The sequence below is a fragment of the Pseudoliparis swirei genome, chromosome 16, assembly GCF_029220125.1.
Source record: "Pseudoliparis swirei isolate HS2019 ecotype Mariana Trench chromosome 16, NWPU_hadal_v1, whole genome shotgun sequence".
NCBI lineage: Eukaryota > Metazoa > Chordata > Actinopteri > Perciformes > Liparidae > Pseudoliparis > Pseudoliparis swirei.
Genome location: NC_079403.1, coordinates 16,984,591 through 17,009,869, shown reverse-complemented (window position 1 = coordinate 17,009,869; position 25,279 = coordinate 16,984,591). Strand labels below are relative to the sequence as shown.

Here is a 25,279-nt window from a genome sequence, read left to right as displayed (position 1 = left end):
GCCGTAAAGATGGTCAGATATATTTTTTAACTTTTTTGTTCAGACCCAATCAGAACAGGATAAACAGAGCAACGCCTCTTATTTCCTTGGTTTTGTTGTGACTCCTGAGCCGAGGCCTCTCACCGCCCTGAGAATCACACAATAAAAGAGAGAGCGTGGTCACGGTGGGGGGGGTTGATCCACTTATTTATATCTCTTCCTTTTTTTGAAGATGGGTGGAAGCAGATTTAAAAATGAATCTTCTATACACAGCGTCTCCAGTCGCTCTGTAGTGCGTTGGTGTTTACAGTGTATCTCCACGGATCCGTTACAGTCCGGAGGCGACGGGCCGGTGCCTGAACACACCCGGGTCCCGGGCTACGAGGGCGACCCCCGAAAGGTCACGTCCATTCCGGATAACGACAAAAAAGGCCTCGCAGATTCCGATCAATTAAGCGGTGGCTCCGTGTGATTATTTATAATATTTAAGTACTTTATTTACTTTCATTATCTTTATACAATGAATATTCACATACACAGTTGATTTTTTCTTTGATTACAGGTTTCTGTTTCAAAAGGAAGCACAGAGTTACGCAGTGTGGACTCCTTTCACAAGTCGGCTCCTTTCGCGACAGTAAATGTTCTTTCTTCGTACGACCCCCCCTCCGCCGGCTGAACACGCTATGTACATGACTCCGGCTCGAGGAGCCGCACGCCCCGAGCGTCTTTCTGCTGTTTGCAGTGGTCTGAGAAAGGAAATGTAATTACCCACAATGCTAGAGGAAACGAGGCGGATGGCCTGCCAGAGCTGCGTTTAGACCACTGAGCAATAGATTAAGCACCAGAGTTTAGAAACAGTTAAGACGTGACATTCTGAAGAAATTAAACGCGTGTCCCCCCGAAGCATTAAAGGAGAAAGGACGAGGGCGCAAAATAAAAAGACATGTAGCAATGCTGCGTCAGTCTCCACGCGTCGTTTGGTCTGCGGTCTCATGAACTCGATCATCTTTTTGGATTAGTTTTTTTTTACTGATTTACAGACTCATGCATTTTTTTTTATCAAACTAAGGCTCTCTTACTTCAGCACAGCACCTGAGACTGACCGAGTGAACCGGGTGGATGACCTCGGGAGCGAGGCTCGCCACGCGGCCTGGAGCTCGCCGTGTGGCTTCAGTCCGGCTGCTGACCGAATCGTTATGTCCCGACACCGTCGACCCCTAAATGTGTTTTAATGTTTATTTTCTATTAAACAGTTTCCACTCCGCTGCCTCCATGCAATATTTATAAATATGTTGCTTTCATGACATGACATTTGATTTTCTTCAGTGCCGGTCTCCTTTGACACCGAATTATAAAAGTACTGCCATTTAGTAATAATGTTGGGATTGTTATGCCTCCTAGGCTGGTGTTGTGATGGGTTAATGGATGGTAAGAAGTGAAGCTGAAACGTGGGCTTTCAGTACATTAACTTTCGTGTGACCGGGAGCCTTTTGGACCGCAATACAACACGAGATGGACAAATATCAGAGGCCGTCTTGGTTCTGATCAGATGAAGTTGAAAGATGCCCGGAAGGGGATGCGTCTCCTGTGGTACCGACACCTGGGGGGTCCAAGTCAATGTGATCCGTAGGTCATCGGGTCAGCCTCCTCACGCCTTGTTGCTGTGTAAACCACAGGGCCGTCTTCCTTCAGAGGACGCTTAAAAAAAAAGCAAAAGAGAACCAGCCGAGAATACGGAGTCTCTCGTCTTGTTGGGACAATTTTCCTAAAAGGTGGCTTAAAACATCTGGACTCTGACCCCCCCAGTGCCCACTGCCACCACCACACGCAATTCACACTTTATCCGCAATTTAGATCCTTTCTCGATTCATCGTCGGCCTTTTGATATCTTCACGACATCATCCAAGGGAGGATCCGATGACGCTTCTGACTCGAAGAGGAGAGGGTTGTGTATCCGTGTAGTGTAGGGGGTGGAAGAGGGCGGTCACAGGAGTCTTCTAATCTTCAGAAGCAGCCATGCAAGCACGCAAAAAAACTGCAACAATTACTATGAGTCCAACGGGGGGGGGGGGGGGAATAAAAAAAATTAGGCACCAGACCCCAATACCACTCTTGCCGTTTGGTAGCTCTATAGAACTAGAGCTTTAAAAGAAGATTGCGCTCCAACTATAAAAAATCCTCTCAAAAACACTATCAGTCTCTTTTAAAAAGCCAGTCCGCAGTGGGGAGGACATTAAAAAGATATCCATGATTTCTGTTTCAAACAGAGGAGCAGAAATGCTGAAATGCTTGCATATTTCATGATGGGGTATCATATTTAAGGGTTGAGAAACAGGATTGCGGCAAAAACGATGCTGCAAATTAAGATTTGGTTTAAAATGACAAAATAGCTTATATACATTGGTGGTTATCTTGTGCAATTCTTTTTGTTGTCGTTTGTTTAACTTGGCTGAATAGACAGCGACGGGGAGAGAGAGAGAGAAATACAAGAGTCCGTTTATTCTTGGCCAAATCCTTCCGTTTCCTCGACGGCAAAGAGCAGCTTCTCTTTCAGCTGGTCGAAACTCTTGTAAGGAGGCAAGTCCAGACGGTTGAAGCTGAGGACAGACAAGGAGGAAAGGTCAGTGGAAGGGTCGGCTGCTTCATGACACATGACGGTGTTCTCATACACTAAAATATTTTCTTTGCTTGTAATGTGATAGAAAATAGTTATTAAAAGAGAGCAAAGCAGCAGCTCAATTTGTTTAAAATCTGAGGAAAGACTGCGTGTGCCTGCCGATTACATATTTTTTATTATTAACAGCTTTCTAAGTCGATTCAATTTCCCCACCAAGCTGGAGTGACTGTCTGGAATACGACGGCAAAGCTGATCAAGGATCAAGTGGAAACACCACGTGAGGAACCGCGGACCTGTGAGTGACGTACGGAATAACATCTGCTCAACACCCGTGAGGGAGGAGTTCTGAATCCCGTGACTCGGAGGTAGAGCACATCACTCACCATGTGTGGCTCCGAGGAAGCCACGTGTCCTTCCCCACCTTCTCAATGCAGAACTTCTGGGGCCCGTTACTTCCTGCAATACCAAAGTAAGAAGATGAGTGGGACATTGTGGCAGCTCTTGGTTTCTGAATGATTACTTTGTAAACGTGTTGCTCTTTGTGCGTCGGCCACTGACCCATGAGTTCAGCAAAGCCGCCCAGAGGCAGCCGGCAGGTTCCCGTGACAAACTGCATGAGCCGCAGTCGCACTTCGTTGTCCACTTCTTTCACCAGCTTCAAGAGAGGAAGTTACAACACACACACGACTGACTAGGATCAACACAAAGAGAATATCATCTGTAAGAGTCGCTCTTCTGCATCAGCGACACCGTAAATGAATTTAATGTAAGTAATGAGTTAGTGTCTGGAGCACGGACCTGAGCCGCGAGGAGCTACTGGCAGCTAGGGGCGTGGCTTAAGTCTGTGCGCCTGTTCGCTCTGAGCGACGAGTGTAGCTCGTGAAGAGGTTAGCGTCATTCAAATCAGAACCGGAGAGCATTTATGGACAGAGGAGCAAATAAGACGAGCTTTTCTCGATGAAGGGGTTTTTGCTTTGCTTCTGACTCGCTTAGGCAAGAGTTTGAGTGACAGATGGTTCATCCAATCACTCGCCAAGTATTTTTTTTACTTCAACATCTTCAAACAGCTGCTCACAAAACATGCAACACACTGTGGTCCGTGTGGAATAGTGTGCTCGCTTCCATTGTAAACAGACGAGGGCAAGGAATATCGAAGTGTGTGTGTGTGTGTGTAGGTTTGACTACCTGCCAAAACCAGATGATCTGTTTGCTGTTCCTCGTGTAGTGGCGATACACCGTGTTCCTTTGCCAGTCCTGAAGGTCGACCTCCTGCATCCCACAGAGCATCACCTGCATCGAACACACACACGTAAATAAATGACAAATAGAAGTCAACGCAAATGAACACAAGTAGAGCGTCTCACACAAAATAATTAGTTTTCTCCACACATCCAAATTACTATATAAATAAATCATGTTTAAATAATAATTAAAGGCCTGAAGAGTTTGGTAGGCGATCATAAAAACATGACACCAAAGGTGATGACGCCCGTAGGACGGAGCTCGATGCAGCGTCAGACGCCGCTGCTCACCTCCAGCTCCTTTTCGTCAAAGTACTGGAGCCACTGAAGTGGGACCACCTCGTTGAAGCCGTCCAGGAAAGCTTTGGTCTGACCTTCCACCCCACGGGAGAACCTCCACTCTGCCATCAGACTAAGAGCATCGCACAGACGTACTTTGTAAGGACAAAAGAAAAGATCGCGGGAGCATTTTGAGGAGACGGCGGTTATACTGAACCTGATGTACTCCTCCTTGTTCTCCGCAGTGACCAGAACGTTGGTGCCATCGGGTTTGAGATCATGAGAAGTGATCTTCCCCAGGATCTCCATGTCCACTGCGAAGTACATCTCCAGACCGCACTCCTCGATGTTGTTGTCCCTGAGGACAGACGAGATCGTGTTGCTGCCACGGCAAAGTGGACGCTGAACGGCGTCGATCTCTACGTTTCTACCCTTTGTATTAAAGTAAGCAAGTCTACAGCGTTTTCTCCTTCTATGTTCATAACTGTCACGACACACCGCTTCATCCCCCTATAGCCGTACTGTCTCTTCTCCCTCTGTGTGTGAAAACTATTCTGTGAATGCTACGTAGTCTCTCGTCTTTCCATCTCTGAAGTTGAGGTCCCAATGTTTTCACTGGAACTTATAACACTCCATATGTATTCAGGCAAGGGAGCAGTGTCTGGAGGAGACTTCTCCCAGAACATCTTCTCCATAGTGTATAGCACTCTCCCTCAATACTGGACCAATTTGTTGTTAAACTAATCTAATAATACCTCTTTTCTCTTTCAAATGCTCGACTGTAATGTAATCATTCAAAATTAGAATATGCTCATTAATTTTCACGTATACATTTTGAAGGCTGAGGACACAACTAACCGTATCCATATAAGCGAGTTGTAGAACTCTGGGTCGATGGACTCCAGGTCTTTGAGTAGCAGCTTCTTGTTCAGCATGCGTTTGTAGAAAGGCAGAGAGAAGCCTGTGTCGATGAACTTGCCGTGGAAAAGTGCCTGTAGCAGGAGAGAAATAAAAAGAGATTTATTCCTTTAACTGTGCTGGTCAATCTGAAAATGTGGTATCCATGGTGATATATCGATCACATGACAGATTCATGGTTATATTTAAGGAACACGTAAACTAAGTCAAATGTTCTTTTTCTTTGACAATCTGAAAATGTGAACACATACAGGTCGTGACGTCTGTATTTGTAGCTAAATAACATTAACTTTTTGCTCCAACACCAACAATTAAAGTTTGACATGTTTACGTCAAATGTATACGGCGTCTAAAATCACCAACTTGTTCCACTTGTAATGTTTTTAAGCCAATGTCATCAGGACTGTTGGACAGTTGGCGTGGGCAGCATGTGAACTTGCCATTGCGATGAAGCGGCCTATAAAGCAGAAGTAGGAGAGGTGGTCCGGGTTGATGGCGGAGGCGGGGTTGATCTGCAGACAGTAGTTGCTCTTGCCAGCGTACTCAAACAGACAGTACATGGGGTTCAGCACCTCATGGGACAACAGGAAGAACCACTCTCTGCAGAACCACGAGAGGAGAGACGAGCAGAGAGGGCGAAGACGAGAGAGAGCGAGTGGGGGAATGAAGAGTAGAAAGGGGAAACAAAATGGAGTGCGGAAAAGTCAGAAATTAAAAGGAGAGAGGGGGGGGGGGACGACAAGAGTTTCACATTTTAAAGCTTGTTTGAACCAAAAACATTTTTCAATTAAAATGATGATCTTTCTATTGTGTATATTACCGGGCTAAGCCACCATAGTCCAGACCCTCCTCGCCTCTGAAGATAACATAGAGTCGCCTCCTCAAGTCGTAAGGCTTCAGGGCCATAATCTAATGAACAGAGAAGACACACATCAGCCATCGGACATCGGACAAGGCGTATTACTGGATGTGCTGGATGACATCGTTCAAACTGCGGTAGAAAAGCCCTCTTACTTGCTGGAAAGAGTCTTCAAACAGCGTCTGTCTGGACACGGTGATCTTCACATGGCTAGGGAGAGCATTGGACTGAGCAAACGGCAGGACAAACCCATTAATGCAGTCGGGACCAAAAAAGAAATAAAATCAAGTCACTGAAGGGGAAAAAAAACAAAAGAGTTATGGAGCAGGAGAAAGAAAACACCTACCTGGCACAAGTAGCGGAAATGGGCAAGCTTCCATCGAAAGCTGCGCTCATAAGCAATCTGAGGGCCTTTGGTGCTGAGGAGAGCAGAAACATTTAACAAAAGGTCAACACGCAACACGCGTCAGCTGACAGATGCAATGGCTGCTAAGGGGTCAGCAACCGTCACCATATGACAAGCAGATGCAGTACATGTGAACTATGCTCTGCTAGGGTCCCATCAAGTTGTTATTTAGAAATATTTCCTGGCTTTTCACGTCAATTCATCAAATTCCCCAAACATCCCTGCGTGAATCAGAACCATTGAAATTGGACATCAGTGGGAACCATTTCCTCCCTGAACTCTCTTTTGATTTCTTGAAATGTGCAAATTTAAAGCAACACCTGGCTAGTTTTCTCTTCAGCTCTACACTAGTTTCCATAGCGACCGCTCTACAGCTGGCCAAACACAGATTCTAGCATGGCTTCCTCCAACGCGTCAGGTAGGCTGCGAGATCACAGAGAGGAAACGATTCTAAAACACGATCTTACACAGAGGACTTCCCGGTGCGGGGATCGCTGAACGTGGTGGTCCGGGTGTTGTGATCCACAAAGTAGCGAACTCCTTCCCGCGTGTACCGGATCTCCCAACCTTCAGGAAGAGGGTCTTCATTCTGTAGCCTGCAAGGACACAAGGACAACTTAGACCCATGGACGTGGAAGATGGAAGATATTTGAGAATTTTCATAATGGACCAACTTTTACAGGTTGTAAGGTTTGAATTGCAACATCGGTTACGTCTTATCAAAGTGATCACATCATGCGCACGATCACACAGCAGTTAATGCAGCTCGCGGGCTTTTTTTTTTTTTAACCCTCCTGTTGCCTTCAAATTTACTAACATCTTTTACACTTGGGGCCAATTTGACCCCAGCAATTAAAACCTCCAGACAATGATTAGTCTTAATATTGTTTCCCAAGTTTAAGTGTGAGGTACTTTATGTTTGTTTGTTGACTACCTAAATAGCTCTTTAAATAAATAAAGAAGTTGATATTTCTTATGTTTTACACAGTGAAAAACAGCCTGGGGTCAAATTGACCCCAAAGAACACCGATGCGTACAAGTTGTGTAGAGGACAGTGAAAACATATCATCATGTACATTTTATGTTTTCCCAGTTGTCCCCAATAAATTAGGAAAAGTCATGAAATATGAAGCAAAAAAAAATTATGTCAATCATTCATTTAGAGACGTTAAACATTGAATGGGGTCAAATTGACCCCAAAGGTAATAGGAGGGTTAATACTTGGTTGGCAACCACGGAATGAGTGCCAACGCTAGCTTAACGCAAACAGAGCCAGACGCTGCCTCAGTTCAGAGAAGATTCAAATGAATCAAAACTACCTTCCCAAAATCTCGACTACAGCACTAATCTGCATTCAGGCCTGTTTTGTTTTTAGATCATGTTAACTAGATCAGGTATTCCAGCAAAAAAAGTCACCATAATGGGGAAAACCACTCATGATGTCAGCCACTTTTCTGCCAAGTTTAATTGTTTCGCCAACTCAAGGCCTTCAGGGGACTCCTGCAAAACGGGAGGCACTCAGCAATACAAGGGAATGCACAAAATGCTCCACTCAACGATTTCTTTGGGTTTTGTTTAAACACCAGTCGGCTAAAACACGTTCTGTCCGAGCAGGCGCTTAAATGACCTTGTAAGACACGAAGTAGCTCCCGTCAAACAATTCAACTGAAGGTTCGTTGTGCTATCATGATGGAGATGGTGGCAAATTAGTGACATTTGCTTTGATGATGATATACATTATATGTTGTTTATTCTTCTCATGTAGATCATAACCTGCTGTATTTTGTGCTAGAAAAATATTACAATTGTTTGTTTTCTGAAGGATTACTAAGTGGCTAAACACATCAGGACCGGTCGCTAGAGACGAGCTACCTGCGAAACGCCTCGAGCGACGCAGTTCTGTGGCCGGCCATTTAGACTATTGATTTAGGTCAACGGTCACATTGTTGTCCAACAGAATTTATGGTTTATTGGATGCCGATTTAAATATGCTTCTCATTATCTTTCGAAAAATAAAATAAAAACAAGAGAAGTTGTGAAAGGATTGTAGATTGCGCAGCCCATCTGGAGCCCGAAAGAGTTATGCATATGGTGGTGGAGCTCTTTTCCTTGTAGATTACATGTTAACATACATCATGGTGGGTCACAAGGTATTCTTCAAATTCTGTTCAGATATAATATCTACATTCTTCTATTTTGGCTCAAACAGAACCAGTACAATCCCTGGTAGATCTCAGACAGAAAAGGCCCATTGACCTTGAGATGACCTTTCACAGAAACAAAGATGATCTTTAAACGAGCTCACCCTTGGGTCCGGGGGTCTTCCCACTGCGTTGTCTTGGTGCTATGGTTGACAAAGTACACTCGGTCATTGGAGTCCACACGCCTCTCTAAAGTTGATTAAAAAAACGTGGAGAAGAATTGGTATCTTAATTCAGAATGGACACTGGGCCCCAAAATGTGGCAACACATGTCAGATTATTAGTGCCGACTCATGCTATATGTACTCATGCACACGTCTTCGACTAGCTGCCGTCTATGACCTTTGTGAACAGCGAGCAGTGTTTATGCTTTTGCATGAACATTCTTTTTGGCAGAAACGGTTATGAAAATCTCCACATTTGTGTTCTCATCAACAAGAAGTGCAGATGTGACGTAGGCGCAGAGTGAACACGTGGGCATTGTTTAGGAGGAAGGAAGCTGAACTCACCCCATCCAGGAGGTAGTGGGCCGAGAGGATCGTTCTCAGCCGACATCATGGATGCCTGAAAACAACGAATGCACACATAGACTTCCATTTAAAAAAAATCCAAATATATATTAAAAAAATATTCCAAATAAGCCTTTAAAAAATGTTATAAAAAAGAATTTAAGAAAATAAATAAAATGAAGACTCCACAATGTAGCTGGCAAAGAGGCCTCTGTGCTTGGTTAACTGTTCTGTACTTCCCAGCTGTCATTGATTTGTGCTGTAAACTAATCAGCGTCTGTAAAGATGACATCACTGCTGAGATCAAACATTTAGGTGTAAGACCCTCCCCAAGAGAACCAGATTAGGGGCTGTGCATATATTATGCGGTGCTTGTTCTCATTTTTAGGCCAAATGAGTTGCTGTGTATTGATGAAGGGAGTTGCAAAACAAATGGCCCCAGAAATAAGAGATGACTCATTAGGTGAAGGTTTGATGGACATGAGTTTCAAGCTTCATCATTTATTGTAATCACCATCGGAAACTGAACTTTGATTTCTAAGCTCGTCATGATAAAAATATTGATCGACTTGTTTACCATCGCCAATTAGGATAGAAAGAGATGTATATCGTGGGTGTGAGAAAATAGAATTAATTTATTCTTCGATTTACTTTACAATTCACTTTACAAAGAACTCTATCATGTTTTGGATATCCGACTTATCTTTTCACCAACGTCCATGCAGTCACTGGTTTCCATTGATTTCACTGTGGTATGAAAATTCACTGGCAATAACTTGAAACTTGCTCGAGTTTGGGCATAACAACAAGCTTAATTTCTGCTCTCACTATTGTCAAAGTTGCATTGCTTTAGCTGCATTAATATGAACAGTGATAAAGTAGTCCTCATTAGGTATAGGAAAGGTCTACACTGCCAATGGATAGAAATGAATACACAAACAATTACTGATGTTTCCATAAAAACATTCAAAAGTGTAGTTTATTTTTATTTGTGCCTTTAAATGTTCTAAAAACACAAACAATGGAGTCATTTCAGAGCCCTTTGTCTAAAAAGACAGTAAACCTTTGTCTAAATGCATTTTTTGGTCTTCATAATATTTAACATTGAATATGTTTTCAGATAAAATGCCTAAAACAATTGATCAAATATTTATATATTTTCCAAATGCCTGGTGTAACTATTTATGATCATATAAGACGGCAGTTAAGAAGTTAAAGCTGGTTCTCCTCAAACATTTCTCTGTTTCCTGTAGTAACGGGTAATTATTGAGGAATATTCGAGTTGGATGCACACTTAAAAATCTGACAAGCTTCAAAAAGCTCACAGCTGGATGGATCCGGTGTAGTCAGCCGAGTTCTTTGGGTGTGAGGAATGTACGGTGAGAATCACAAATAGTGAGTGTATTTGGAATAACATGGGAAATATATTGACACGGCATCCTAAATTGTAAAGTGTGTTAAGCAAAAAGAGTGCAAATGTTTCAACCCGTTTGAACGGTCCTCAGTGCAACCCCGATATTAATGTTCAAGTAAATTAAATATCCCAAATATACAAAGAGGGCACATTTTCATACAGTTTCTTTGCATACACACATGTGGCCTCTCAGGGGAAATGTCCACGCTTCTTGATTATCATTTGTATGTGGAAAGTTGTATATTTTATTACACAACTAAAAAGTTAGAAGGTTGACAAAGTAATTTAGGGGGCAGGAAAATACAAAACCCTGAGCGTGGGATTTGACTTACAGAGTAGAGGTATCGCTGGTTAAACTGGTGCATAGCTCCCTGCAGCTGGCTGCGCTGGCTCTGCCACTGCTCAAAATTGCGGACCGACTCCATAGTGGGACGCTGCCATGTGGTGGTGCGGGTGTTGTGGTCCACATAGTAGATCCTGCCCCGGTCATCCACTCTACGCTCCCAACTGGCAGAGCGACAGAGATACGGCACATTAAACAATCAGACACACAGAAAGAGAGCTGGGAAGCAAATTACTGAGCCAGCCTCAAACAAAGTACACTTCCCATGTTCTAAGAAAGATAAATATATATATTAAAAGTAGTGCTGTGAAAAATAACGCGTTAACTCAGTTAATTCAATTACAGGTTTAACTAGTTATTTTTTTTAAACGCATTTAACGCATGCGCAGAATGAGCTTCCAATCCGTCTGTTGTTGATCGTCGGGACGAAAAAAAAGTCACTTGCAAAATGAGCTTCCAATACACCACTTCAATCTGAACTCTGTCCGCTCTCATGCAGACGGTCTGTTCATCGGTAATGATCCTTCCGCAGGTTCACCTCCGGAAACCTTGTTACGACTTTTACTTCCTGTAGATCAGGGTCTCAACACGTCGATCGCGACCTGCCAGTCGATCGCGGCGTAGTGTTGGTAGATCGCATGACATTAAAAGATTGGCCCGCCCCTGACATGTTCTCTAGAGCACGCCTTTGTTCTTTATTAAACTAAACGTCTGTTGTTGATCGTATCTCCACAGCAGCATGTCATTTCTGTCTCTTCGCGTTGCGTTAACACTTATCGATCTCCGTCTGGCGCGCCACAGAGCTCCGTGCGCGCGCATCGGGACCGAGCAAAAAAAAGTCACTTGTCAATCTGTCCACCTTTAGATTGTATCATGGTGGAGTTAATGGTTGACAAACAAGAGAAAAATGTTCTGTTTAACCCTCCTGTTACCTTTACATTTACGAACATATTTTACCCTCGGGGTCAATTTGACCCCAGCAATTAAAACCTCCAGAAAATTATTAGAATTAATATTGCTTCCCAAGTTTAAGGTACTTTATGTTTGTTTGTTGACTACCTAAATAGCCCTTTAAATAAATAAAAAAGTTGATATTTCTGATATGTTTGACAGTGAAAAACAGCCTGGGGTCAAATTGACCCCAAAGAACACCGACATTAAACATTGAATGGGGTCAAATTGACCCGAAAGGTAACAGGAGGGTTAAACATTCTGTTTAGGATGAAGATGTATTAATGTTCCATATGGAAGAAAACTGCTAAATAACTGCTGAGTTGCAGCACCATTGTATAGAAGAATATATAAATGCATATATCCGACTTTTGTCATAAATCTCTATGTTCTCACAAAATATACCGAGAATATCGGTAATATGTGATTAATCATGATTAATCCACAAAAACCTGTGATTAATCCGATTAAAATTTTTAATCGTTTCACAGCCCTAATTAAAAGGTGTCTCTTGTAATTGATATCTGAAACTGACTTGTGGTCAATTACATTCAAAATAAATATCACCTTTGTAGGACTACTGCTAGGATGCACAAATTAACCGAGTCAAGTTACAGATTCCATGTGTGAGAAGCACTGAAGACGGATAGTGAGGAGGAGAGAGACACTCACCCTGGTGGTAGTGGCTGTGGTCTTTCCCAGGTTGTAGTTCTGGTGTTGTGGTCTACGTAATAGGTTCTCCCATGCGGATCTTTACGCTGTTCCCACCTGAAAGACAACGATTAACAACAATTTGCAGGGCGAAAACAAAAAGCTACATTGGGTTGTAAAAGAGGACAGAGATGGATAGAACATCTGAATTTCGAAGTTGCACCCTCTGCTTTACTAGGGGACTTTACAATCTTTGCTTTTTAATGAATAATTGAAGAATATATATTTAAGACAATATTTCTACAATTCAGTAAATACCCCTCAATTTAATCATTGCTTAGAAAAGAGGTGATTCCATAAATGTATGGTATGCAGAAAATGCAGCAGGTGGTGTTGATTACCCCGGCGGCAGAGGGTCTGCAGCTCCAGCATTGGGGACCTGCTGCCTGGGCTTGGCCCCATCGGTAGTTACAGTTGCACTGCTAGTACTGCTACCACCGCCGCCGACTCCGGAAGCATTCGCTTCTTCTATAGCCGGGGGGGGGGAGGACGTTGATGAGGAGGTCGTGATGGTTTGGGGGCCCTGTGCCGAGGAGGTTAATGCAGAGGAAGCAGCAGCAGTGCCATCTGTAGGCTTAGCAGTGGAAGAGAAGGCCGGAGGCTGTGTAGAGGTTGGCTGGGTCTGAGGTGTGCCATCCGGTGCCGTGTCGTGGTATGGCGGGGAGGCTTCTTGGTTGCAGTCCTCACGGTCATCTGCAGGGGGCAGCACATCACCCGTTGTAGCAGGCGATGGCCCAGGCGCAGCCTCACAGGTCTCTCCATTGACTGCAGGCAAGTCAGGGAAAGACAATGGTGCCGTTTACGTACATCGACTAAACACTTCATCCATGACTTGATGTCAGTGATGTCTCATGAAAAAAAATGTGCCTTTTAAATGGATAGTCTTGTAATCTTGGAACATACACAGATACATGCATTAACATATATCTGATTTATCTTGGTAAAGAAAACAAGATGAGGCTATTTCCAGCCTTTGAGAAAAATGCAACAGTGAAATGACCACAAGACCAATTCTGAAGTCACCAGTTAGTCTGTCACTCGAGTGAGGCAGTGGAGGCCCCACAAATGAGAGAAATCATACCTATTATTTGGATTACGAAGCATTTTAATCAATTAAAACCGACGAGTTCTGTCTGAGGTACACGCGTAAAGAAGTTAGGTTCTCCCATTCATATGAACCTGAGGTGCTCAGATTTTGATTTGAATAACTCCATCCATGACATTGGAATATAATTTATCAAATATAATCCGGAAATATTTTTCAAGCGAGGACATAACCTCTCACAGGAGATGCAACGGCTGTACATTAAGAAAAAAAACAACAAAAGCATTTAGACGGTCCGAAACACACCGCACAAATCTAAAACCCCGGGGTTCTGTTTTGAAGCATCAACGTGATCAAACTCACCCAGCCTACTCTCCGTGTCAACGTCTGAAGGTTGGTGGACTGGGGTGGAGTTGGGTGTGATGTCTCCGTTGATGACGTGGCCGAGGCCGAGGCTGCAGGAGCTGGAAGGCTCCTGTCCATCCACACCATAGGAGACCGAACAGGAAGTGGACCTGGGGCCCACAGCCGTCCCATTCAATGCGCTTTAAAGGGAAAACACACCAGGATTCAAATAGCTCGCTCAACTCTGAATCTGGGTATAGACTCATCAATTTCTTCATACCGTAGAAATTCAAGACCTATTTAGTACACACAATAAAATAAATGATTTGGTAAATCTTACTTTCATTTAGGACTCAATCATTGAGGTTCCCCTCATTTGCAATCACGATGAGAAATACACTAACATTTTTTTAATTTTAATTCGAAACAACAAAGAACACCGAGTGAAATGAGTGAAAGAAATTGCACACTAAGTGATAAAGTGTTTTCAGATCAACGTCTTGAATTGTCCAGCGATGGTGACAATGTCAAAAATGTCGTGCACAAAAACTAGAGGCAGGTTTTAAAAGTTCAGATACAAGTGCCAACAGTTTACTGACGCCATCACTGACGTGGTCAACATGGCTCCGTCTCAGAAGTGTTCCCACCTGCTTCAAGACAGCAACTTGGTCCCTGTAGCAAAGAAGTCTGCAAGGTCCAGTCTCAATGACGACCCCCATGCGGCTCTCAAGTGGTTTGACAAACTGGTTCCACAATACGCCTAAAACCTCCGAGCCAGCCTGGACCCTCACTACTTTGTAAACAGCGCCAACAGATCGAAAGATGATGCCGTCTCCATTGCCCTCCACTTAGCCCTCCCTCGCCTTGGAAATAACACGTACATCCGAATGTGGTTTGATGATTTCATTTCAGCTCAGCTTTCACCACAATCTCTCCCATGAAACGGATTGGTAAACCGAGCACTATGGGCTTTAGTACCTCGCTCTGTAACCGGCTATTAGGCTCCTCACAAACAGACCCCAGGCAGTTAACCCCCCCCCCCCACGACTTGCAGATGAAACTAGTTTGTAAATGACACTACCAGCATCGGCAAGTTTACAAACAAACAATTAGACTTTGTATAGAGTAAAAATCAACAATATTGCAGAGAGTGATGCCGATTGTATTAGCCTCTTTTTTTCTAAAAATCAACAGACACATCAATGCATATGAACAGTTTTAAGGTCTCGGGATTCAATATCCCAACCTGACATGCTCGTCTCCATCGTGGCTTGAATGAAGCTTCTAAACATCCGTACTGCTGAAACTTTTTATTGAAGGAAACATTACAAACTTGCATAAGATCTGCACAGCGCCGGAAAGGAGGGTCCCACACTAGGCGATTAGGACCACTCAACATTATTGGTACCCATCTACCGAGCATCAGTGATATTGGAGACAAGATGTGCCTGTTAAGAGCCCAAGGACTTTTGCAAAGACAATACCACAGCCACCGCCTGTTCACCCTGCTGCGGTCTGGCAAGTGTTACAGGAGCATCAGCTGCCGTCCCACCAGTACTGCATATTTCCTCAGGCTGAGAGTCTTAAATTCATCCTCCACACATAATAGTTTTGTTAGTTTTTTGTGTGCATGTTTTCTTATGAAGCAGAATGGGACTGTTGTACAATGATAATAAATGAACTTTGTAACCTCAAAAGGCTTGACGCAAGACACAAGGACTATTGTCCTTTGAGGGCAAGGACAGGACATAATAGGATGAGTGACGTTATGGGGCACAGCTGAAGAGGCCCCTTCATAAGGCAGAGGAGTTCAGACGGTGCCAGACGTGCCCACACTAAGACCAATACATAATCTGCCATATAACACAAGTCCAGGCAAGTTCATAGCCAGACATAAGTAAAACAGCAGACCAGCGAGCTAGCAACCAGGAAGAAAAAATTCAGAAAGGGTCAAAAGTATCAACAACGCCGATGAATGTTGATTTGACTACTCGGCATATCCGCACATTATAAAAGCTCTTCCTATATCTAATACTAGGGATGTCACGATGCCAAAATTAGAACTTCCATACGATACCCGCTACGATGCCACAAATACAATACTGGTATATTTATCTATAATGGTAATACATAAAACATCTGTACGGTTCCCTTTATACCAGCTTGTTCCTGCCCAGCTTTTTCAACACTCAACAAATGGCATTAATCTTACTATTAGCCTACAGCAAGATATCAATGAAAACGACATGGTGCCATCATAGCATTGATAATACACAGCTATGTAGGCCGTTGGTCCGTACCTGACGAGATGACTACATAGTTCCTTCCATAAGTATGAGCAATTGTAGAATTCATATATTATCTTAATTCATGGAATAAATATTTTTCTGAACTAAAAATAAAAACAATTGGCTCAAGATCCACCAGTATGTAGCCATGTTGCATCAATTGTGTGTATTTAGTACACGTGTGTGCATTGTGACCTCATGATCATATAGGCTTGTCGTCAAACTAGGCCGAGGCTACTCATGTTAGGCTGTATATGGATGAGCTCGTTTATAATCACATCGCTTACCTGTACTTACTTTGAAAAGTTCGGGGTGTTTGTCTAAAAGGTGCTTTGCCATGATTTACGTGTTGCCTCCCTAGTCTGAGTGGCTTTGAAACACGTTTAGCAAACGGGTCTCCTTATGTCAGTGGGCTTTCCTTCACTGTCTGTTTGTCAGTGGGCTTTCCTTCACTGTCTGTAATGGAGCCAAAGTATTTCCAGATTTCACTCTTTTTATTTTTTTACAAAAAGCCGAGGGCGGTCAGCAAAAGCTTTGTCACTTGACGCCATGTTGTCTCCCCAGCTGCGTGCTCGCTCACAGCGCTGAGTAGCCCCGCCCCCTTGCAGTCAATGCGTCCAGGCAGCATGACAGGGTATCGTTACTAAAAAATATGCTAAACGGTATCGTTTTAAACGTACGGGTACCGCAGTACCTTTTTAGTATCGGTACACCATGCAACCCTGCCTAATACTCAACGTCCGGTGAGACGCAAAGCACAGAGGGGATGCTAATTTACCATATCGGTCCATTTTAGGGAGCCTGGCAGAGGCAAGGAGTTATTTGTTTATTTGTATCTATACCTATAATATTTTATTTCTATCAATATACTGATGTTTTAATATGTATTGGTTTACTACAAATACTTCAAAGGCAACTGGACTTGCTGTTTTAGTATTGCAATTGAATGCAGAGCGAAGCAATTTGGTACAAAGGCAAAGTAGAAAATGTATAAGTTGGAACACACAGAGTTGAAACCACAATACAACATGGTGCTCCTGTATCGAGCACGGGGGCCAGGTCGGAATCTAATGTTTTGACAGACTATGAGACCTGGCGCCTCGAGCTCCACAGGAAAAGTCTCCCTGCTTGACTGTGGAAAAGTAGAAACACGAGCTACCTGAAATGAAAAGGTGGGTAAGGCTCAAGAAGAAAATATATTTAAAAAGCAAAAACAAAAATTAAAAGAGGGAAAAAGTTTGAAGGAGGTGACCAGAAAAGAGGAGAGAGGCAACGGAGTGAAGACTGCCAGTTGACACCCACGCATAACCGTAAAAGAACAATGAGTAAAGAGACAAAGAGGAAACAAGGAGGGCAGATAGGGTCCCCAAAGATTAGTCTCCCAGCTAAATAGCAGATAACTTGCGTAAAGTGAAGTCACAGGCCAGGTTCAGGGTGACACTACTACATAACAAAACACAAAAATGTATCAAGACCCATCAAAAAAGTTGACGTTCACACCGTCCCCCGTTATTGACCAGAGCTAACCATCCATTTTATGTTTGAATATGTTGAAACAAAGATATCTGTACATGTGATTGTAATTGTCTCGCTTTCATAAACACATGTAAAAAAACTGACAGAAAAAAAAAGTCTCACCACCACATATATCCTTCAGCTGGCTAACTTTTCTATCTGTCTGAGTATTCAAATAGTTGTGGGTAAATATACCCCTCTGTCTGCATCTTGCAGTCCTCAGTAACTGCAATGCAGAGAGGAGCCAGGCAGCCACGACCTCCATCCCATTCTCCCTGCCATCTCTGCTCTTTTGCAGTTAGCAGACATGCTTCTTCAGTGGCTTTTCCATAAAAACCCAGTAGAACTCACTAAAGGGCACTATTGCTGTGTGACAAATAATAAAGACTGTGCCGCAGCGGCAACACAAGCACTTAACCCTTGTGTTGCCTTCGGGTCATTTTGACCCGAATTAATATTACACCCTCCCCCAGCCTATGGGTCATTTTGACCCGATTCAATGTTTCACCCTCCTGTTACCTTTATATTTACTAACATATTTTACCCTTTGGGTTCAATTTGACGCCAGCAATTAAAACCTCCAGAAAATTATTAGAATTAATATTGTTTTCCAAGTTTAAGTGTGAGGCACTTTATGTTTGTTTGTTGACTGCCGAAAGAACACCGACATTAAACATTGAATGGGGTCAAATTAATCCGAAGGCGGGGGGAGGGTGTAATATTGAGTCGGGTCAAAATGACCCTAAGGCAACACAAGGGTTAAAGCAGGAGAAGGACGTAGTCAAGGTTGAGAAAAAGCAGGACAGACAGGCGAGGCCAAATATGCTTCTCTAGGACACATTGTCGGGAAACCAAGCTAGCGGATAACTCTTTGCAGCCTGTTAGCATTCCTTGGTTTCAAGGAGTTCTTCTCTTCAGGCCAACAACCATATAAGGCAGTGGTTCCCAAACTAACTGGGGGACGCACAGTGCAACTTCAAGGGCCACAGCTTCATCACAAATCGGTATAACAATATTAAATTAAATTATGAAAAATACAATTGCAAAAAAGTTGTAAAGATAGGTCACCATATCATATGGTCGCACCTAAGAAATACAAATAAAGTAAATCAAGCAGAACTGACGTGACATGCACTGTGTGGCAACCACGACCCTCAGAGCGGCTCACCGTAAACACCGACTAGCGGCAAAACCACGCACGCGTCTTAAACTACTGGTAAACTGAAACGTGGCGTTGGGCCGCCGCTGCAATGAAGAGCAAATACAAATCAACGTTGAACATTGAAAATGAGTGTGGCGATCTCTCGCCTGCTATTTTTCTTCTTCTTCAGTAAAACAAACTGAAGTAGAAAAATGAAGTGATATGAACTTAATTTAGAGTTTATATATTACAATAAATTCATAATAAAAGAAGGTACGACCCATTTAGTGGGCGGGCTTATCATGTTCCTATATTATCAAAGGGGAGCTTGACCGAAATAGTTTGGGAAACACCGATATAAGAAAGGGAGAGTGAAGGGGACAGAATCTTCCCCATGGTTCGTTTAGTTAACTCACCTGTTAGCAGCCCTCGACGAAGAAGACGAGTCTCCATTTTCATGGATGGAATCTCCATTCTGTTGGACTTCTAGTGTGGATGGGGGGAAACTATTTTAGCAAACAGATATTATGTGCAAGCGTCTATTTACTAAATTAATAAAAAGAACTTGGCGAGTGCTTGACTGTACAAGGATTAGGCGATAGTGGACCAGTATATTCATCCGTGGCATATTTCTCTGCCGTTGCTTCATTGTCATTTACCAGTTCACGTGATCATGAAAATTGGCAACCCCCTGCATCACCCTCCCCGAACACATAAATAATCAGCTCACTGGTGCCATTTGCTGCATTGCCGTTGGTAAGCGGTGCCAGTTCTTCCTGGCCAGTGACGGTCAGGCCATCGAGGTAGACGGTCAGCTCGCCAACGGGAACCAGAACTCCCTTCTGCTCCACGCTCAGTTTCAGCACCTCCTTCACATTCTCCACTGTAAGGGCAAAACGGGGATCGTATGGGAGGAGGCTTTACAATAGAGTTGCATCAAATAGAGCATAAAGCAAAACAATATCATAGACGAGTCATTTAAAATGTTCACGTTGAAAAACAAAAAGACACGTTGAACAGATATCAGGCAACCTCAACAATAAATCTGTTGGTCATGGTGATTGAAATTAAACAAACTTGAATAATTCACATTATAAATCAGGAGCTGATCAGAGATGATATGGGTAAGTATTTAGCAAAAAGACAGGAAAAGTTCAAAACACATGGCGGTGATGTCGGCTCGTCTAAATATACAGTACTTCATGCGTCTGTCTAACTGCACCACAACTGTATTTGTTATATCATGAACACACCCCACCCCCGACCTTGTATTATAATATGGTTCTGCATTTTAATCATACATTTCCCGTCATGCTGTTCCAAGGCTTGAATTAGGTCCAGCGTGGCTTTGCCGATCAGAGCGTCTGCCTTCAGGGTGTGGTGACTCCATACTTTGAAATCCACCTGTGTGCGCGGTGTTACATTCCTAAAAAAGGTCAGGAAGACACCAAAAACAGGCATAACGAGTAATTATTAGAATGTTTGAATCAAATCACAAGAATTTACATCATGGAAAAAAGGACAGTCAAAATATATGTGTTTAGCGCCAGTGTGCTCTACCAGAAGTGCCTTTTCTTTTTGGCCAGAGTTTGGAACCAGTTAATGCATTAACATTTAACCCATTAAATCACCATTCACAACCTCAGCATCCAACTTTTAGTCTCTGCTCCGAGAGAGAAACTACAACAAAGAAAACAATTATTTTGATGCTTCTCATTCTGATTTCCCAAAATCCTTGCTGCAGGCTTAGCAACTGATGTACTCGGCTGCTTCCTTTTGTTTTCTGTGCTTACACTAAGCAAAAACTACAAAGTCATTGTATTCAATGACTCTGTAGTCATTGAATACGGCACATCAGCCTAAAAAGACATATCTATGGTTATAGCCAGGACGCCATATGCAGGCTTTCTAACGACTTGCGAAACAGCCATGGTTCAAGAAGATGACAGACAGCACCACTCTGTCTTCTTGCAATAGTTACCCAATCAAGACAATTAGGATGTGCAATGACATTCCTCTGGCATTTAGCTGAGCTATTCGGAAGCAAGAGCTGTAAAAGTCTCACAGCATCACCCCAGACGTCTACTCTGTCAATCATTTTATCTTCTCCATATAATAAAGTGGATTAATGAGTTGTTGTCCCCCCCACACTGTGAACATGAACTTGTGTAGATCTCATGCCGAGATGCACACGGACACAGACTGTCAGACACAGGAGGCAAGCGGTTGCTTCTTACAGAGTGAGCGTCTCATCCCATTTCGGACTGGAGGAGCTGTTGGACTTCGTTGTGCGTCGCGTCTCCCCCTCCGCTGTCACCTCCACATAAATGGCAGTCCCAAACAGACTTTTCTTCCTCTTGAATTTGGCACAGGAAACTGGTGGGTACATGGATGGGTTTATGAGAGAAGCGTTTTATTTCTTCGTTTTCCCTCCTTGAACATTTTCAGCAGAAAGTTAACAGTGTAATCTGAATATTGAGACCCACGCAAGGTGCGAGCTCTTTAAAGGGGAAGGGGTCCAGACCCAAAGGCCACCCTGCCGCTCGGTACATTATAGCCGTGTGTGCGTGGACTCACCAATGGCATGGAGCTGTGATGTTCCTCTGTGGTTATGGCTAGACTCGGCTCTCGAAGAGGCCGTGGCCATGTCACACACCACAGTGGGAGACCTTGAAATGCATACGCACACAGACCAATAACGCAAACATCAAACACATACAGCCAGTAAAATCGCAAATAAGAAACAGGTGAGCTTGGCAGGGTTCCAAAAAAATACAGCTGAGGAGTCCTAGAAGCTGCTGCTGCATATTCTGAACACGTTGTTGGGGTCAATGTTCATATTTTTCAACATTTTGTAAAATTACTTTATTTACCTCCTGTAATGTTGCAATTGTGATGCTGGAAATGCATTTTATACTCACAATTGGGGTGCGCTGCTCGACCCTCTGGTTCAGTCCACTCGGTGTCCCATGGTTTCTCTGAAACCAAAAAAATGAATATTGTTTAGGACAAGGCTGAGAACAGCTGGTGTAAACCTCAACGAGTCAAAGTAGGACCTCTGATTAAGACGGCAATGTAATACTTTGAAAGTGTACGTCTCGTAACATATGGCATAACTGTTGTGTTCATAGAGGAATAAATGGTTCACTCTGAATTCCAGAGCGCAAAGTTCAATGCATAGGGAGAAATCCCAGGACTCTGGATCAACGTTCCCACAGGTAGCACTGGTGCCACCAACTTCTCAGTGGATCACACCAGCGCACGGTTTAGACGCACACGTTTTCTGGTCCAGCGTGGTCGTGATGACCTCGCACGCTGAAGAATAGTTGTCGTTTGCATTCCGTATCTGTGTACTTTCATCATCAGTTCACATCTGAGTAAATAACAGTGTACATCACGATGTATTATGGCGTTAAATTAGGCTCGGTCGGGAATTAATAATAAATCACGTTTTAGGTGTAATTGTTTTCCTGGAGTGTCTGAATTGTAATTACTTTTTTTTTTTAAGGGCATTTAAGAGAACTTACTTTACTTTCCCACAACACACTGTAATATCTCATGAATAACTAATGCTCACGACAATATCAGAACTATAATACCTCGCAACAGAAAACGTTAATAAGCTAGAGGAAGGTAATCAATGTATTATTAGTGTCGGACTTCATATACATTTAAAAAGTGTTTCATAGTGTGCCAATTTCACAATTAAAATCCTGATTATATCTTTATTGGGGAATTGTCTAAAGTATTTTCTCAGTACTGACATAACATTAACTGATCAATGTGCAGGCTACAGGGCAGAGGCAAACACAATCTGCAGCACAGTGCCATGCAAGAATAAATATTACTTCTCTTATCGCATCATACCAAGTGAGTTCATCGCAAGGTTAAACTATTTAAAGGAAAAAGCGGTCAGCCCAAGTTAAAGTTACATTTCTAAAATATATACTATAAATGTCAGAACCCTTGCCAAATCTTCGAGAACCACACATACAAGTCAAACATTCCCAGTTTTGATTTATTTTCAACTAGTTTTGATTGCTAATCTCAAAAGCTCAGAGTAAAATAACCGCTCCTGACTATCAGGAATAAATTGAGCGCTACACAGAAGGCAGGTAACCACGGCGATAGGGGAAACAACGAGGGGGATAAAGGATGGAAATGGTCCAGCAGTGTTTTGCCATCACTCTCAAAGGTCTTGACCAATAAATAACCAAAAGCACTAACATCGATGCCTGGTCCAGTCCAGTGCAAGATGCCAGGAGGAAAAAAAGAAATATGGAAATGGGAGTTTTCCATTTCAAACACTTAAAGAGTGTTGGCTTACATAAATGCGGTGGAGTGAATGAAACAAGATTATGTTGAAAATAACACATTTTTCAAAGGGTATATTCAAACGCAGGCACGTTCTTAACCTTGAGAATTTGGTGGTAAAAATGAAGAGCTTTCAAAACGTTCAAGACTTTGTATGAGGCCTGATATTAAGGTTATCTAATTTCACACAGATAACAACGTACACACCATTTGGACCCTCTGGCCCACATACAGTCTTGTACAAAAGGTGCTTACAGTTACTCCCCAACAAACTGGGCATAACCTCAGGAACAGAAAAAAAGCTACAACCAACTCTAGTCTTTTTTTGTTGTTCTATCCATAAAGTACATTTTGAATTAAATGTCATATTAACAGGACACAGGAGGAGCATAATGTACAACTGCCAGGTTGTGATTAGTCCAATTAGACAACATAGGGTTTCACTTAGCCATTTTATTGAGCACCGGGCACCCCAAATTCAAAATAATTGCATTGCCTATGTATCTTCATTAATAAGACAGCATTTGGACTTGCAATGTCCCTACAGACAGTAAACGGCGTTTAAATGCGAAGTGAAAAGTAATCTTTAAACTAGTTCTACTTTATTTCAACATACTCAATCGGGAGGCCGGTACATTTTTATTTTCTCTATGTTGGCATGACACACTTGCTTTATACAGTGACAGCAGTCGACAACTCCTGCCCCTCAGCTGCTTTTTTTGCTTTTCAAAAGGTCAATGTGTGAGCAAGCTTGCGTGTGTGTGTGTGTGTGAGCGAGACACACAAACAAGTATATTTCAGAGCCAGCAAAAGTTGCAGCTCAAATGACAGCTTCCTGAGAGTAATTCCCTTCTATTGTATAATAACTAGCATACAGTTTGCGACAACATGAGCTGTCAAACCACTTTCTATCGTCAGAAGACAGCAGGACACTCACTAATGGTTCTGAAATACAATAGCCAAGGCTGTATAGAAAATCTTCATCAGCCACTGAAATAGATAGAAGTCAAACCATTGGGCCTACATTTCATTGATAGGGATTCCCATCAGATATTTGCTGGGCCCCAAATGCATATCAACACTGTCTTTGCAAATAAAGGACTGTTTCAGTGTGTTACTTGTTATGCTCAGTATTAAGAAAAGAAGCACTTGTGACATGTTTGGACACTATTAAGCAGCAGTGTGCGTCATGTCAGGCTTGGTTTAGGTTTCTTAAGGTCATGTATCTTGCATAATCAAAGAAACACGTTGTTGACAACAAATGGTGACACGTAAAAGTTAAGAGGAACCAACTGTGTTTCTTCTCTTTTAAGATAACAAAGTTGGATGATAAATCAGCTGATTGACATCACTTCCATACAACATTTAAATCGAAACATTGCGCTAACGAAGCCTCGATATTTCCAACACGGATCATCACACAAACTCCGACACGGTTCACGAACGTCGGCTAACTTCTGAAAATCTACCAACAAGCTAACGTGAACGCTAATTAAGAGTAATTTACAAGACACCCGGCGAAATGCTCTCCAAGTAGTAATCCATGACATCGGAGCCAGTGTCTGGTCATCTCATACTTGCCCTGGACGTTTTACACCGCGTTCACCGTATCTGACAGATAAGGACGAGCATCCATGTCCACCGGCAGCGGTCTGCACCGCACCGCTAAAGTCAGCTAGCCCGCTATCAATAAGCTAACCAGCTAGCCACTGGAAGAAACCCTGTTTTTAGTGCCATTTGTTTCAGTTACAAGCTTCCCGATAGCAGACCGTCCCTCGTATTGCCTTTGCGCTATCTAACGAGCTCGTCGGATGATTATATCCTCACACAATCGAAATACCCACAGTGTTTGTGTCATCGTTCGCCGAACAGTCACAAACTTAAGTTAGCTCTCCCCCCGCCGCTGCCAGCGAGCTAACGGGTCCGTCGTCATCGAGCTAGCGTCGGTCTGACACTCCGGTCGGACGTTTACGAGAATTCATCTGTGAGGTGACGAGAAATTCGTTCACAAACGGCTGGCTTTACCTCGTCCGGTGTCCGCTCCGTTCCCGCTCTCTGCGTCTCTTAGGTTACGGTTGTCGGTGAAAAGCCCAACCGTATAGGCCCCAGTCTGCTACGGTTGTCTTGCCATCTCTGTGCAGGAGCCTCTGAGCAGCAAACACACGGGGCCCACAGGCGCGCCGCCCCCAAAATATTGCTGTGT

The 25,279-nt window shown here is 43.1% G+C and overlaps 1 protein-coding gene across 3 annotated transcripts; it reads right to left on the bottom strand.

Annotated features, from left to right (window-relative positions):
* Window positions 1–448: 448 nt before the first annotated feature.
* On the bottom strand, window positions 449–25,279 carry LOC130206419 (NEDD4-like E3 ubiquitin-protein ligase WWP1). Of its 3 annotated transcripts, XM_056434386.1 has the most exons (25): window positions 25,102–25,278; window positions 21,684–21,740; window positions 21,340–21,431; window positions 21,000–21,138; window positions 20,064–20,188; window positions 19,493–19,645; window positions 19,179–19,248; window positions 13,837–14,018; window positions 12,770–13,193; window positions 12,390–12,485; window positions 10,756–10,930; window positions 9,010–9,064; window positions 8,605–8,689; window positions 6,767–6,895; window positions 6,240–6,312; window positions 6,049–6,120; window positions 5,855–5,943; window positions 5,475–5,634; window positions 4,975–5,108; window positions 4,334–4,474; window positions 4,129–4,249; window positions 3,782–3,886; window positions 3,155–3,251; window positions 2,980–3,052; window positions 449–2,576 (listed from the first exon to the last, which is right to left on the bottom strand). In XM_056434386.1, the coding sequence occupies exons 3-25, from the start codon at window positions 21,407–21,409 to the stop codon at window positions 2,477–2,479; spliced, it is 2,868 nt and encodes a 955-aa protein (XP_056290361.1). In that variant the 5' UTR covers window positions 21,410–21,431; window positions 21,684–21,740; window positions 25,102–25,278; the 3' UTR covers window positions 449–2,476. The 3 variants fall into 3 exon arrangements, with proteins under 3 accessions (XP_056290361.1, XP_056290358.1, XP_056290360.1); XM_056434383.1 differs by having other exon boundaries at window positions 4,129–4,474; window positions 25,102–25,279; XM_056434385.1 differs by lacking the exon at window positions 25,102–25,278 and adding an exon at window positions 24,921–24,974 and having other exon boundaries at window positions 4,129–4,474.